Raw genomic sequence first — 16,477 nt, forward strand, 5'->3', positions numbered from 1 at the left:
ATCAGAGGTGACATGAATTCCTTTTTGATTTAAGCATCTTAGATCTAAATGTGTGAAGGCTACTTAATGTACGATCGGGTGTGGTCAGCACTGCAGAATACACGACTGTTCCTGTAATTGTCTCTGCTGCCAATATTTTGCTAACTTTTCTGAACTGTGGCATGTCACAGCACTGAGCTCCTGTGCTTTAAAGCAGTGGTAGACACAGTTTAGCCTTTTTAGTTGACTGCATGTCTTTTATGCACTGTAACATTTATCTTAAGGCAGTGCTTTATTTTACAACAATTTTTTTAAAGATTTGGTAATATTCCAAACTCCTTTGTTTTGATGGTATGATGGTGGTCACAAGAGCATCATGTCCAAAACCCTCTGTTCTCATCATGTAGCACTAAAACAAGATGGAAACGATCTGTATAAAGCATGTTTATTTGTCGACCTGCTGTATTGTTTGCACTGCCATGACAGTTCTTTGTGCAAAGTTTTAGGGATAATATTTAATTCAAACAATTGTGTAATTAAGACCCAAATAAATCTCAAATGAATATTATCGAAAGTTTCACAGCTCATTTGTTTCATTTACTCTTAAACTATCAACAGCTGCCTCTGTTCAGAGACAAAGACAAGTCATTAACAGACCAGTTAAACTGAGCCTCATACAAGCTGACATATAAAGCCTTTGTCCTTGGTTTTGGCAGCGTCTGATGCTGCTCTAATTATGGACTTTGCTTGGTTCTGTGTTTACCAGACCTCACCTCTCTCACCCTCCCTGGCAAAAACCCCCAGACCCCCTGTGGGAAGGGAGAATGTTCCAGAACAAAGACTTGAGGCTGCACAAGAGACTACAAGCCCAACCAGTCATCACAGGAGAGAAAAACATCTTTTTAGTATCACTTGCCAAACATGTTCAGATTTTGTTTAGGCTACAAATCTATTACCCAGACTTTCTTTCACCCACAAATGTGACGCTGATGATAATACAATGTATTTAGACCCTGACTGTATGCAGGAAATGGATAGATTCTCTACCTTTGCTGACGCAAAAGAAAACCTGTTATTATCCATTTACTTTGACAACCTCTGGGATACTGGTCAATATTGAAATACGCATGTTAATGTGGACAACTATGACTGGCTGAATTTGACCTAAACTTAAAAGTGCTTTGGGTTTGAAAACCATATCATATCTGAGAATCTGTGCAGCCCCTCCATGGACACTGATTTTTCACTCAAAGGTTTGTCCACTGTCAAGTCTGGTTTCCAAAGCTGTCAGCCACCTCTGGCGATCTGTCAGACTCTGCCAGGCCTCTTCCTCAGCTCTGTCAGACTTTGTGAAGCGCGACATGCTCGTTTTAGGGCCACAGACTGCACTTCAGCCAGCACACAAACACAAAAGATGGCTTCATTAGGATTCCAAGAAAACCGCAGAGTTCCTTTTAAGCTGTATTTATCGAGACAATCTGGCAAGGCCTGGCCTCTCAAATGAAACCTCCGAGCTCTGTCTTGCACTTCAGACTTGGAGAGAATGTTTTTGTCAGAGTGATTCAGTTCCTCCTTTCAAGATGACATCACTGCCTGTTTTTGAAAAAGGTTTTGTGTAGATAAATCTTGTTTGTTTTGAGTTTTTTAGGCGATGAAACAGGATGGGGTTATGTGGAAATTAAAATGTGAATTTTAGTGAATATTGATTAATCAATGTAATTTTTTAATGTAAGGGGATCAGTCATGATATTATATCAGAGGTGACATGAATTCCTTTTTGATTTAAGCATCTTAGATCTAAATGTGTGAAGGCTACTTAATGTACGATCGGGTGTGGTCAGCACTGTAGTAGAGCAGACATTGTGCTCACATTGAGGAGTCCCTCAAGGTTGGTCAGGACATAAACCTCTTCCTCTGACTCTCTGGGACCTCCATCCATCTGTACGGTCATTGCACCCACCCCCTCTCTACAGTAAACCACTTCCCCCCAGTCCACCTCCCTTTTTCAAAGATCCTACATGTAACATTACATTAACAAGCATTGTAACAATGACATAACCAAGAAAGTGTTGCTTCAAAGTCAACAACATTCATGCACTCCTATAGAAGTAGGTGTTGGACGGTTCTACTGCAGAATACACAACTGCTCCTGTAATTTGATATCATCTCATTTCAGATTTCATTCCGCTCAAACCTCGGTCCAGCAGTCACGGGTACATTCCCCTCTGAGCTCATATCTCCTCCCTCCCTCCCTCGCTCCCTCCCTGTGCTCCCCCATAACAACCCCACTACATTATGCAGCACACAACCCTGCCCACTGCCCATTTGCAAAAGTAGTGAATTTCTTCAAACATTTTTGTGGAGTCGTCCCTTGTACTGAAGTCAAGGTTTTATTCCACGTTGCAGATAACATTGGTAAGGAGTTTTTGTTTTTTTCACACGTCAACAGTGTTTATTTCTTATCTGTTTGGTATTTCTCGGTAGAATGTATTTATTATCAAGCATTTCTCATTATAGATGTTGTGGTTTGGGTGAATTGTGTTTGAAGAAATAATTAAATTTGTTTCATTTCATTTACAGTTTGTGGCAACATGAAAGGCTTCACTGCTTTTCTCCTCTGTGTGGCAGCCATCAGTGTTGGGACAGTCACTGCAGGTGAGACGAGCACACAACCTTGCATTGCAAAACATGTTGGAGTGTTATTTGTACACATTAGCACATATTCCTGAATCACAATTTGTCTGATATAGCTTGACAAGTTTCTGTCCTTAACCCTCAACAAGAGTAAGAAAGTACCAAAACATTCATTTTAACAGGGGGGAAAACATAGAAACTTCAGAGAGAGCCACATGTGAGGGATCCCTCTCCTAGGACGGACAGAAGTGCAGTAACATCAACAAAATGTATGACTTTGATTAAAAGAATCAGATTTTAGCATAATAGAAAGGTGTGTTTATGTTTAAAATATTTATATATAAAAAAATATCTGATAGAGATGGAGGGAGCAGCAATTGAAATGAAATAATTGTGTGTGTACAGATCACCTGTTCCTTTTTCTGATTACAACCAGTTTTCATTGTTTCTTTCATACAAAGCATTTCCACAACCTCAGTTGCCAGTTCATGATTTTTACCACAACAAATGACATCTAACCTTTAAAAAAATATTATTTCAACCCAAACCAAGTTCTTTTCCTGAAACCAACCAACCAAACTATGACTTTGCTTCAAACCTTAACAACAGGTTTAGTGCTGTTACCATGACAATGACCGTTAGGTACGCACACACCTCTATGGGTTGTATTTAATGGTAGTGCCTAGCGAGTTGTTTCAGTCATAGGGCTTGTTCACAGTCAGGTTGGATTTTTTTTAAAAAAAACGTACCTTACTTCTTTTGCATCTCACCAGCTGTTTGTTGTCACAACCCTATCTCCTTGTAATTCCATTTCTGCGCAACTAAACTGCAACAGCAAAGAAATTCAATCTGTGGCTGGATTTTGCTCATGGGCAATAGTATGAATGGCAGCGGTGGACAATGTGAGTTCAGAGTTCAAATCCAGAGTCATGTCCGTGGGTTAGGCAAAAAAGGCACTTTGGGTCATTTTAGATAAAGATAGATGGATGATAGGTGGATGGATAGTTGGATAGATGATACAGTAGTTTTCAAACTTAAACAGTTTTATGAATTTTCTTTTCTGTATCAAAACAGAACACAGTGTTCATTTATGACCATATTTGCAAAATACTTGAGAAATGTGCAAATAAGCAGCACATTCAGCGAAAACGTAATGTGGTTGTATTCCTTATGTATTCTCTTTTAGAGTTATATACAGGCACATTTCAGGGAGACACTTCACATTTCTATTTCAGTTTATACATTGACTTAATTATGTTTCTGTCATTTTTTACATTACATTTTGTAAAGCTGGGTGCTTTGTGGCTCCACCCACTATGGTTTCCCTCAGCCAATGAGATCATCTCCTGCTCCAGAGCCAGCCTCAGTCTGCGAAGTTGATGCTCAGCTCTGCAAGCTCTGGCTGACCTACGAGACGGGGGTCACGCTCCCACATCATCCCTCACACTTGACTCTTTCCCCCTCTGGCCCAGCTACACTGCTGGAGTCCTATCAAAGCATAGAGGGGGCATCATTTACTGTGGCAGCCACACCATTTCTCACCAGTGGAGGGGCCACTGCCTTGCTGTGGTCCAGAAAGCACTGTGATAAATCAATTAACAGTATGGGGGGGGGCACTCTATGCAGGCAGGCAATGAACTGACAGGCATCTCCGCAGATCTTAGGTCCTGCCATCGTCTCTAGGGGAGGCTGTCAATGATTTTATGTGAACAAACCAGACCCTGTTTTTGTTATCATATGTTATAAAGAAAAACTAGCACCCCTGGCACCTCCGCTCACCACCCCCCCCTTTCTGATGGACCCTGGCAGGGCATGTTAGGGCCTGCTGGACACACTGCGAATGCCATTGGTCACAGCTACAGCACAAGGAAAACAACTCTGAGTGTCATGGGAGACTGAGGGGGTAGACGATATAAAAAAGAAAAACATCCTTGAGGAAAGGCCCCTGCTTTGACCCCCCCCCACAGGGGCCCAGATACTCCCCGGGTGTACCTTGCAACTGTCCGCTCAGTGTGGAGGCCTCTCAGATCTCCTGAAAAACAGCCGACAACAAGCCTGCCATTGTCCTCCGATGGCTGTCTGGCTTATTCACTGCTGCAGCTGAGAGAAAAACACATGAAGGGGACTCAGAGCAACAATATGCCTCATTAAGAATCAGGAGCTGCTCTGACTATAAGCCTGTAGACATGGAACCAAACCACTAATCAGCCAAACAAGTGGCTCAGAACTAAATCCTCTCATCTCTGTGTTGATGCTTGATTATGTTGACTTGCTTCATTACAATTCAGAATTGATTGTGCTTCTTGTTTTTTTGTTTCCATTTAGATGCCAAGGAGTTATCCATCACCACTATAAAGGTATTGTTTCTTTGTGGTACTCTCTGGATGAGAAAACCAAAAGTGGGGCCTTGTGCAGCTGTGAAAAGAATTTTTCTTCTCTACTACGCACAATCTCTTACCTTTGTAGTTTTAACATCATTTTCATCAGTAAAAAAAAAAAAAGTCCAACTTTTCTTCAGATTTTTCACCATTAACAATCATCCCACTTTAAGCCTCAGATATTCTTACTATTAACCCCTGGTTTGATGTAGATATCAGTAAATATGAGTGATGGCTCTGCATGACTTGGACGGATAAAGTTAGGTACATTGGGGCAGAGAATTGGGATATGAGGTCACGTTTTGCTGAGATGTTACACATTTCCTGCCAAGGGACCACAGAAAAAAAAATAGCTTATAGCTAATTCTGGTACTATGAAAGAGCTCTGCATTGTTCCTGTCAAATAAACAAAAAAATAAATGAATCAATAAAGACTTGAGCAAACAAAAGCAATGCTGGGAACTAAGACACAATTATTAACAGTATTTGTATATAAAGTACAATACAACCTAAAAGTTATGTTTGCATAATGCATGATAAAATTGTCCAAAAGTCTTTGCATAATGACACTATGTTGACGTCACAAACTCATATTGACTTTAACTTTTTATTTTTTGTCATATACATATTTCAACCCCTGACCATTGTTTAATATTTTATTTGAAAAGGGGAACAGATAGTTTCCAGATTCACCTTGTATCAGTAAAGAACAGATTCATTTTTCATGTCCCCGCGTTATTTATCTCATTCTGACACATTATTATGGTCACATAATATCCCAATGTGTCACGAGGGGCTCCGTAACATTCAAACAGAGATTGTTTTCCAGCTCTGCTTCCTGCATTTAGCAGCTGGATTAGTCTTTAGTCTGGATAATGTGGTGTCCTTGTATTTTTTACAGGCTTGAACTTGCTTCATAGAACAGGTCCCAGGTCCCCCCATAATCACATTGTGCAATGATCTGCCCCGCATGATCCATGATTGTACTTTTTAATCTTTCCCAGCTAAAAGCAGAAAGTGCACAAAATTTAGTTGTGCAGGGTGTACAGTCTAACTCCGAAATCCTACTTTCATTCTATACTATAAAAGTATACAACAACTTAATAAAGTAGATTAGATCTTGTGAATAAACAGTTGGTTTTATTATAAATTGTAAAATGTCTGACTCCCTGTGTTTCAAAATTACATTTCTTTTCCCAGATCCCAGCAGTTGTGGTGGGTAACCCCTAGAAATGAAAACCTCCAGTTCAGACCCCAGTTTTAAAATTTAAAAAACCCCAAAAAACTTTTATTTTATCAGGTACTTATTGTCTTTAATTGAGTCTTAAAGGTACAGTGTGTAGAATTTTGTGATATCTTGTGTTGAAATTGCATGTTGCAGCTAAACACCCTTCACCCAGTGGCCTGGGCCAGGCTGGGGCCAGATGTTTTGTCAGAGGGGCACATTGAACCCAGGACAAAAGAGACAAAGACAGTATTCAAGCTTTCAACATTTTTAGTTCAGTACCCTATGTAAAAAGAATAAGAACTTTAATTGTATAGCACTTATCTTAACAAGGTTACAAAGTGCTTTATAAAAAACAAAACACAACATAATACTTTATTTGTTACATTTACAATATTTGAAAATTACAATATTGAAAACGAGAATAGTAGAATTAGAGCAACTATATTCTGTGTTTTTGGTGATTTTTGGCAATTCGATCAACAAATGATTCAAAGCCTTTGCCCTCCTAGACTCGATACTTAGCACACCCAGATTGCTTAGTCTCTCATCAGTTATGATGGACCTGAGGTATGTTTTCACCAGCTTCAGTGTAGAAAAACTCCGCTCACAAGAAGCAGTACTCACTGGGATCTCAACCGCTATTTTGCAGAGTCTGAAGAGCTCAAAAAACACTTCTTGGTATGACTCATTGAACAGCACCAGCTGTACTGTACCAGAGGGTCTCTGTATCCCGGTCTGTATTTTCCTCTCTGAGATTCTTGCTTCTCCTTGCTTCTAGTCGGCCCGAGCAGCAGCCAGTGACGCTGCACCGCTCTAAGAGATCCGACTAGAACAGTGGTGTCAAACTCAATCACAGAGAGAGTCAAAATTAAAAACTGGAACTACGTCGAGGGCCAAACAGGGTCAACATTTATGAAACAGGACAAACAGGATATATGATAAAGTGCAAAAAGAAAACATATTTAGGTCGGCTACATTCTACTTTTATGATTAGGGGTTAGGTTCTGTGGAAACCCTCAAGATGGAGTGAAGGTGTGCATCAGTGAGAACTTGACAGGGCACAGACAGCAGCACACAGTCAGTGGGATCTCTGGATCTCTGGAAAAATAATTTAATATCATCAAATACTCGGTGCATCAGTGCCGTATAATTTGTATAATAATTAGTATAGTCAGAGGGGGGCCACAGGGGGGTCTAGGCTGGTTTGTCCAGACTGGACTAATGTAAAAAACATGGCATGGTAGAAAACTACAATTCATACAATTTAGATGAAATGAACTAGTGAAATCATCATGAGGATTATTCTACATTAAATTTCTGCCCCTTTTACCTAAATCTTACACACTGGACCTTTAAAGTCTTTATTTATTTATTTATTTAAAACTAATGAAAAGGTAGTCCAGTTGATCAGGCCAACCAAATAGTTTGGAAAATCAGAAAACAAAAAGTAAAGAAAATCAACATTTAATTTGGAAGATGTTTTTCTTATTGCCCTCAAAAATGGATTAACTTGTTTAGAGAAAATGATACTTTATGGACACTTTTCTGTGTAAAACACCAAATTTTACTTTAAATATCACCTCACATCAGTTGCATATGCTGCTCATCCTCTGAAGACTGCTTACATAATCTTTCACATCCTGAGATTTTCTTTTAACCTAATCTTTGCAGACATTCAGAGATGGCATTGTATCACCAGTTCTCCCTCAGTGATCCATAACACTCCCCAGTAAAATGAGGTTGTTTGTGCTGTTTGTCCAGGAGGACCCGTACACCATGAGCCGAGGTTCTGAGCTGGAGGGCTTCTGCATGGACCTGCTTGCAGAACTATCGAAGAACCTGGGCTTCAAGTACAAGGTGCACCTGGTGAAGGATAACCGCTACGGAACCATAAATGCCAGCGGCAACTGGACTGGCATGATTGGTGAGATCATCAGAGGGGTAAGTCAGAGGCCATGCAACTGTCACACCAGTACAGTAATAACTGACCAATGACCAAGATGAAGTATTGTCACTGTAATCAGAGTAACCAAATATTTATGAGTATACTTCTATTCTTAAAAGTAACTCTAAATGAGTTTGAAGTCGATCCTTAGGTCTGTGTGTGGAACCTATGTAGTCTATTTTACAAGATTTTAAGCTTTAAAATAACAAATCTGAGATCATTAAAAACTAATATCTGAAAATGTTTATCTAGGTGCTCCAAGCCCAGGTTTTAAAAATTCATTAACAAATATATTTTGAAAATAAATATTCTTGTCAATAAATGTAGTGAAATTTATCAATTAACCAATATTTTTTAATAATTGTATAATTTACTGAGTCTTAGCTCAATGTTGCCATGTCTCACTCGTATAAAGATAATAAGTCATTAGCTGAGGTTTAACAATAAAATTATTACAGGCTTTGTTGTTTTTATAACAACTAATGTGTAATTTGTATCAAAACAACAGTGAAAAGGATCTGCTGCTTAGCATTACAGGATTGTGTAACAACCTTACGCACACTGCACATGTGAATGTGTGTGTGCCTCCATGGTCCAACAGGAAGCTGACTTGGCTGTGGCCCCGCTGACCCTCACCGCTATCAGAGAGCAACAAGTGGAAATGACAACCCCCTTCATGCAAACAGGAATCAGCTTCATCCTGCGTAAGGACGTGGCCTCTGAGGAGAGCACCCTCAGCCTGCTGGCACCCTTCTCCACCAACATGTGGGTTGGCATACTCGTTGCATTCCTGCTAACAGGTCTCTGCATCTTCCTGGTGGGCAGGTAAGTGCAAGCTTCAGAAGGTCACCACAGAAACCGTTGACTGATATAATTACTGCATCTGCTGTAGTAAACATGCATCTGTAAAGTCGCCCCACACACATAAAAGTTATCTTCCAGTAAACAGATGTGTGAATCCCCCTGCTTTAACACAGCTGGTTATGTTCTGTCATTGTTCAGGATCAGTCCCAGTGAATGGGCCGAGCCGGACACAGAGGAGCACAGCTTCACTTTGCTGCACAGCTTCTGGTACATCACAGGAGCTCTCACCTTACAAGGTAACATAGCAGCCAGCTGAACCCAGGCTCAGAAACACACTGCTGCTGGCTGCATCTCTCTGACCTGTCAGAAGAGGGTTACAATGATGGTGATGCGATGGTTAAAAACTCAATATTTGTGCTAGGTCCAGAACAGAAAAAGTGATTTCATGGTACAGTCCCAGGTTACACTTTATAGTACCTTAAAGTACCTTCTCAATATTCACAGTCAAACAGAATATTCAATAAAACTGCATTCCTGGGTTTTAATGCTGCAGTCTAAAATAAAATGTTATACTGTATGAGCTGAGCGGAGCACTATATCATGAACTGAGTCATAGCGATCTTAAAATAATATAATACTGTATCCTGATTATCCATAATTCAGGGAGATGGTTTTTATCACGTTACCATGTCAGTCTGCATTGTTTTAATCTGACCATAACTATAATATTTCAGCCTTTAAGTAATAGTTTAAAAAAAAAAAATCACTCAGTGATCCAATACAATTGATGTAAATGGCAACCATTTCTTCAAATGTGAGAACTCATGAGTATGGGGGTACCTGCAGTTACTGCAGCAGTAACTAGGAGGATATCAGAGGAAAACACTTAACCCACTCCTCCATTGGCATAGTGGTGAATAGATTACTGAATTTTTATTTTTGGGTGAACTATGCCTTTAACAGTGCTTTGAGTGATGGTGCAACTCTTCTCACCCACTGCTGCCTGTGTCCTCTCAGGTGCCGGTCCTCATCCTAAAGGCCTGTCTGGACGTGTAGTCAGTGCCATCTGGTGGCTGTTTGCTCTAATGCTGCTTGCCTGCTATTTCGGCAACTTCAACTCCGTGTTGCACTCCAACAGCAAACACAGCTCCATCAGGACCTTTGAAGACCTCGCCAACCAGGATGTGATCGATTATGGCACAGTGGAATCTGGATCCACCATGTTTTTCTTTAAGGTACATTCAGTTGCTCTTAATTTGCCAAATGGTCAGAGTCATTGCAGCTGGTCTGAGACAGTCAGATACAGTAAATTGAAACGGACCAGGTTGAAACCTATTATGTGGCTGGACTGTGTATGGTCGATGTGCAAAATAGTTTCAAACTACTGTGGAACTGCTCTATCCTTATTAGTATATTCATAATGTCAGATGTCACAGCACACAACCTTTGTCTGGGTAGATGCAGACCGAGCAGCTGACTTACATGAAATAGCCAAGGTTTGTGAAATCTAAGGGGATGATTGATTTTTTTCCAAATGCTTTTTTGAAATTTTTACCAGTTCAATATAATTCTATTTTATTTTACATGGTGCCAAATAATATTATACATTATATCCAGTTACTTTACATATTAAGGTCGAGACCTTAAGAATTAAAGAGAAACCAAACAGTTCCCACAATGAACAAAGTCCGACGACCATGGAGAGAAAAAAAGGAAAAGCTTCTAGAACCAGACTCGATGTGGGTGACTGGTTGGGGCGAGCAATGAAAAATGGGGGAGAGAGGAGAGGTGGGTTGAAAAGGGGGCAGAGAAGAGTGAGAGACAAGGAACAGTTTGCCCACCATATTCTAAGCACTCTCAGACTGGTTGTGCTAATGAAAATGATAAACGTGATATTAGTAGATGTAAAGATGTTACTAAAAGTGACAAACTGTGATTTGCTAATATAGGCTATACAGATTAAATTTGACCGATTGATTGATAAAAGGTTTCTGATAATAGAAAAATAATTTTGAAAGCCAATGGGATGTCCCCAACACTCAACAGACTAATGGAGCAACTTGATCAGGAACATTCTGGGATGTCATGCTGCACCATTGTTGGTCCAGCCAACAACGTGTGCTGCTGATATCTTGTGCACTCAGAAAGATGATTAGAATGTTTAATCTTTCATTCTTTTCTTTCCCAGAATTCCCAGAATTCCCTGTACCAACGTATCTACCAGAACATGGAGCGTAAGAAGAGCTTCGTGTCCAACATGGAGGAGGGTCTCCGCCGTGCCCAGGAGGGAAACTTTGCCTTCATTGGTGAATCAGTGTCCTTGGACTTGGCAGTGGCTCGTTACTGTAGACTGGTCCGATCAGAGAGTGTCGTCGGTATGAGAGGCTACTCCATCGCAGCACCCCTGGGTGAGTCCTTTGGCCGTATATGGATGTTTTCTTTTATTTTGGAAAACGCATCACTGCCCACTGAAATTGTGATGTGCTCTAGGTTACATTTCAATTGCATGGGTGTCTGTATGCTTCAAATTAAGCATTCGTCAGTTTAAATTCTTAACTACCACCAGCGCTTCCAGGTGAGTAACAGTTTTCCCCTACCTTTATCACGGTGACACTTCCAAAAACAAAAGAGGGCAATCGCCCTAAAAAATCTTGCCTACATGTTATTGGTTGCTGTAAAGACATAATAAAGCTAAAGAAATGTTTCCAGTGTTGGGGTCTTTTTAGGGTATCAAAGGTATGCTAGCCAGGTGTAGCTATTTTGCAAGCTGAGGTAGCTGAGACAGTCAGAGCTAGCTGATGTTAACAACACATTATTTGAATAATGATAGTGGAGAAATGCTGAAGGCTCATATTACTTGTTGTTACCATTCCAATTTTATAAGGTATACTATATCACCCTTCTGATACAGAGATGTGTAGACGACCCAACAACTCCTTCTGTTGGAGACAGGGCCCGGTTCTACCTGAATTACTTGATACGTATATAATTTATGTATACGATCATATATGAAAACAGTGTTTGTCTAACGTTGTTTTATTCCCTTCCTTTCCTCCTTGATGGAGCATGATCATGCTCTCGTGAAAATATCCAGCCTCATCATGGAAATTGGCAGTTGAGTTTTGGAGACATCTGCCCCATCTAACAGGTTTGGGATGAACTGGAATCCAAACTGTGAGCCCGACCTTATCAGCCAGCCTCTGTGTTGGACGGCACTAATGCTCTGATAGCTGAATGCAAATCCCTGCAGCTGGTTGAGCATTGGATGTTAAACCAAATGAGTGGAGGCTGTTAGAGCAGCATGTTCACGGTTCTGGAGGGAGTTTGTTCAAAGGCTTTCATTTTACCACATCACCTCTCTTTGCTCCCACAGGTTCCTCGCTTGTCAAAAACCTAACTGTGGCTATCCTCATGCTCAGCGAGTCTGGCACATTAACGTTCCTGCGGGAAAAGTGGTGGGCCAGCAGCTGCTTGGGGGCTGACAGGGTCCACACCTCAGAGGCCCTGCAGCCCAATGATTTGAGGAGCCTCTTCCTCCTCCTAGGCCTGGGACTGGGTGTGGGGCTATTGCTGGCCCTGCTGGAACTCTTGTCCAGAGCCCGCAACCAAGCTAAGGATGGCAAGGTAGGGACGGGTATCCAAAAGCCTGATCACATCATGGACTAATTGTATTCCTTACTTTTTGCCTTTTCTTTTACAGAAATCATGCTGCTCAGAGCTGACAGCAGAGCTGAACCGGAGATTTGGCAGCGGAGAAGCGAGCACAGAGCAAGACAGCCCAGACAAAAGCAAAGCTTAAAGGAGAAGTGTACGCGTTAGCTTTTGACAAGGTAGTGGCAGAGTTTCTGTAGCAACAGCTTCATGTCGTGTGGTCATTCAGAATGTTTTATTACTGTTTCTGAAAGGCTCAGAGGCCACACAGGACACATTATCAACTAACACCTCTAAAGATTAGTCAACAAACTACTTGTCAGATGTCCATGTCTCACTGACTAACCTACATCTCTTGTTGAGATTGAGTCTTTAATTGTTTGTATTTGCTTCTATGTTACAAATAAATGAATGATTTTACTTATTTAGTGAAACAGTATCATTACTGATATGCAAGCATTGAGATATATTTAGAAAAAAAAACAACCTCAGATTTGTCAAGCTATATTTTCATATGAGTATTGATGGAATACTGTGTAATGTGAAAGGTGTTGCTCACCAACCAGCACAGAATTATCATCAACTGTAATTCCTCTGGCTTCTAGCTATTTCGCAAATTGTTTTGGTTTTGCAGGTCATAAAATCCACATCAAGCACAGACAAAGCCAAACCAGAATCAACATGAGTTTGCATCAGTTAGTTGTCTCTGGTCCCTAACCCGAGCAGCTCCAGCCTGTTGAAAACAGACAGCCTTTGTCTTACTGGAATAGCTTTATCTAGAAATATAGACAGGGGGTTTAAGTCAGGTTTGATGTTAGTGACTCGATAGGTCACAACTAAGTGCTCAAGTGTAGTTAATATATGGTAATCAGGGAAATCCTCAGTGTGACGACAATTTAAAAAGCCAGGTCCACAACGTTATAACCAGATCACAATTATACCTCCACACGGCTGTGTGCACAGGCCACATGACTTTTCTACTGAAAACCGTAAGATGCTACATTTCATATCTAAAAAAAACATCTAGCTCTACAGATTCCTGAAAACTCAAAAGCCTCACAGATAAATGTATAAAATGTTTCTGCGGCATGATTGGTTTATATGAAAGAAGGCTTAAACCATATTCCCCTGCCTCAGTAAACCAATGGCCACACTATTACTAAACATTTTCTTTTCAGTTTAACCTTCAAACCGGATATAACTTACTCTGGGGAGCTTGTATTAAGTAGAAGGTATAGAATGAATTGCTTTGTCCAGAACAACAGACTTGTACTTGATTCTTGACAATCCACTGCTCCTTTACTCACAGTTGTTTTGAAGAATCTGAAGAATTGATTTCATTCTGATCAATATTGATCTGATTAGAGCCTGTGGTCCTTGAAGCCTTTTTGGTTCACAGATACTCTTGATACTCCTCCCCACTTTGTGTGTGAACCACAGACTGCATATACAGATGGATGACATGACAGCTCCCCAAAGGTGAAACCACAGTATCTCAATCAGCCCCCTGGTGGCTGGCTGAAGTATAGGTCTATAAATCCATTTAGTGGACTTGACACGAAGATTGTTTCTATCATTTTAAGTATGATGCTGTAAAATTAGGTAAAACTTAATCATTGCCAGCAGAGACAGACTCGTGATCTCGTGTATCAGTGGGACCTCGCAACTGCAGTCCCCTGAACTCTGCTGCACAGACTCTGGCTCCAAATTTGCCGGGGGGGGACACATGCTCATACATGCTCATGTGTAGCTGATACTTTTCTTATGTTCCACTCTGTATGTGTCCCCCTCCAGTGCTATACACCCATGTAACCACTCGGAGGTGCTGTTGGATTAATTTTGGCCTGAAGCTCGTCTGTCCCTCAGCCACTTCATTGATAATAGATGAGTGAAGACATTCGCTCTTCATATGCATCAAGTGGAGCTGCCACCTCCATTTTTAGATTTAGTACATTATTTACATATACATGAGTTAAAGGCAGCTGCATATGAGTTGTTATACCGATAAAATTAAGTAGTTGTTGACACCAGTGATGGTGCAGTAAATAAGACAAGAGCATAAGGCTGACTCAACATCCAGAGACAGCAGGAGAATACCAGGGTCTCACTCCCAGGGGCCCTGAAGCCCCCTGACTCATATCTCAGTTTGTTTGTAGTAAGTTGATTAAATTAAAAATCGGTTTGGAAAATGCATCAAAGCTCAATGTAAAATAAACTGATGAGGGTGGTGAAGGCAGATGCTGCCTTAAGCCTAGTTTATGCTTCAGGCCTCCAAAAAACCATATCCTGACTTGTCTACTAATGTAGAATCCTGTGTGATTTAATGTTATGTATTCAATAATAATCAGAAAATTACTTATCTTCTTTTCCCCCTATAAACCTGGTATTTTTAACAGGGACTAATACTGCACTCTGAGAGTCACATAATTCTATTATGATTGTCTACCGAGATTTCGTATCACAGGTCAGTGTGAAGACATGTCTCCATTAACCAGTTAATGCTTCACCATGCACCATGTTGCTGAAGATTAACAAATGTGATATTGTGTTTCAATGTACCTTTAAGGTACTTTTATCAAAATCAATATGATAATGGTGATTTATTTACAAAGTGCTTTACAATAAAACAAAATCTCAAGAATCAAATGTCAATTTTAACATTATAAGCAAGTTAAGATAATTTAAAATTAAAGACAAATACCAAGAGTTAAAAAATAAGCCATATGATAAAATTGAGTCTTTTGAGATTTAAAAGAAGATCCTGGGGTCGCCCTCCAAAGTTGCATGGCCCGGACAGCAAGATGGGCCTCATCTTTCGTAACCAGTCTAGATTTTGGAACTGTTAGTAGGGCCGTGTTGGAGGATCTGAGGCAGCGTTCAGACTGAGGGGGGGTTAGCAAGTCACGTATATATAGAATGGAGCATCAAGGATTGGCATAATGTGATCGCTTCTCTTAGTGCACATTAAAAAGCACAGCAGGCAGCATTTTTCAAGTCTTTCAATGTTAAAGATGTGAACAGTTTGAAAAAACAGCCACCACATTCCTGTAACCTCCATGGTAACCGCTACATTACAACTACTATCAGTATGTTCATTGGTAAAATACTGTGTGAAACGACCTGTACTTGAACCTGCTAATCAGCTTCAGGAGTCATTGATTTCAGCCCTGGCAGGAGAAGCTGACGGCCGAGGCTGGGACTGAGGCGGCAGGGGGTGGAGGCATGAGAGAGACGCAGAGAGGTGGAGGAGGAAAAGACCGGTATTGATTTGGTGGCAGGCAGCTCCTGACAGCTGCACTAAGCCAGCACGTACTTCTCTCAGCCACAGTCTGCAGCTCGGCCGACAGGGAAGTGCCTAAGCAGATTAAGCTTTATATCCCACAGATTTCCTGCCCCCCGCCTCTGTATCTCCACCACCCCATCCACACACCAGCAGACACACCGTCTCTCCTCCACAATTAAAAGCTTATTAATGTATCTGAACGCTGACATGTGGGTGTGGATGAATTTTATTAATTAATTAAGTCAGTCTTTAAAGGGATATTTCACAGAAAAAACATAATTCCCTCATTATCTACTCACCACTAAGTCGAAAAACACGGTGTAAATAATTTCAAACTTGAATGTTGGGGTTTACAGACACTTGGATGACACCACATGAGCAGTATGGAGGCATCTTCTGTTGTTATATTACGTTTGAATAATAATAAGACTCTTTTTTGTTTGTTTTTTCTGCTATGTTCCATATAAGAGGCCTGATGGCACACATTCAGCTGCAAATTAAAATATTAGCTTCTGGATCTTTTCTCCCCTAAATCAGGACAGGTAGAGGATACCTGTCCGGATTTCGGGATGAAA

General features: G+C 40.7%; 1 protein-coding gene across 1 annotated transcript; it reads left to right on the plus strand.

Annotated features, from left to right (window-relative positions):
• Positions 1-2,235: 2,235 nt before the first annotated feature.
• On the plus strand, positions 2,236-13,039 carry LOC109639658 (probable glutamate receptor). The gene is made up of 10 exons (XM_020103249.2): positions 2,236-2,394; positions 2,560-2,634; positions 4,939-4,970; positions 7,981-8,160; positions 8,766-8,989; positions 9,167-9,264; positions 9,986-10,203; positions 11,157-11,376; positions 12,342-12,592; positions 12,669-13,039. Exons 2-10 carry the CDS (start codon positions 2,571-2,573, stop codon positions 12,765-12,767), a joined length of 1,386 nt encoding a protein of 461 aa, XP_019958808.2. The 5' UTR covers positions 2,236-2,394; positions 2,560-2,570; the 3' UTR covers positions 12,768-13,039.
• Positions 13,040-16,477: the final 3,438 nt, after the last annotated feature.

Source organism: Paralichthys olivaceus, chromosome 6 (assembly GCF_024713975.1).
Source record: "Paralichthys olivaceus isolate ysfri-2021 chromosome 6, ASM2471397v2, whole genome shotgun sequence".
NCBI lineage: Eukaryota > Metazoa > Chordata > Actinopteri > Pleuronectiformes > Paralichthyidae > Paralichthys > Paralichthys olivaceus.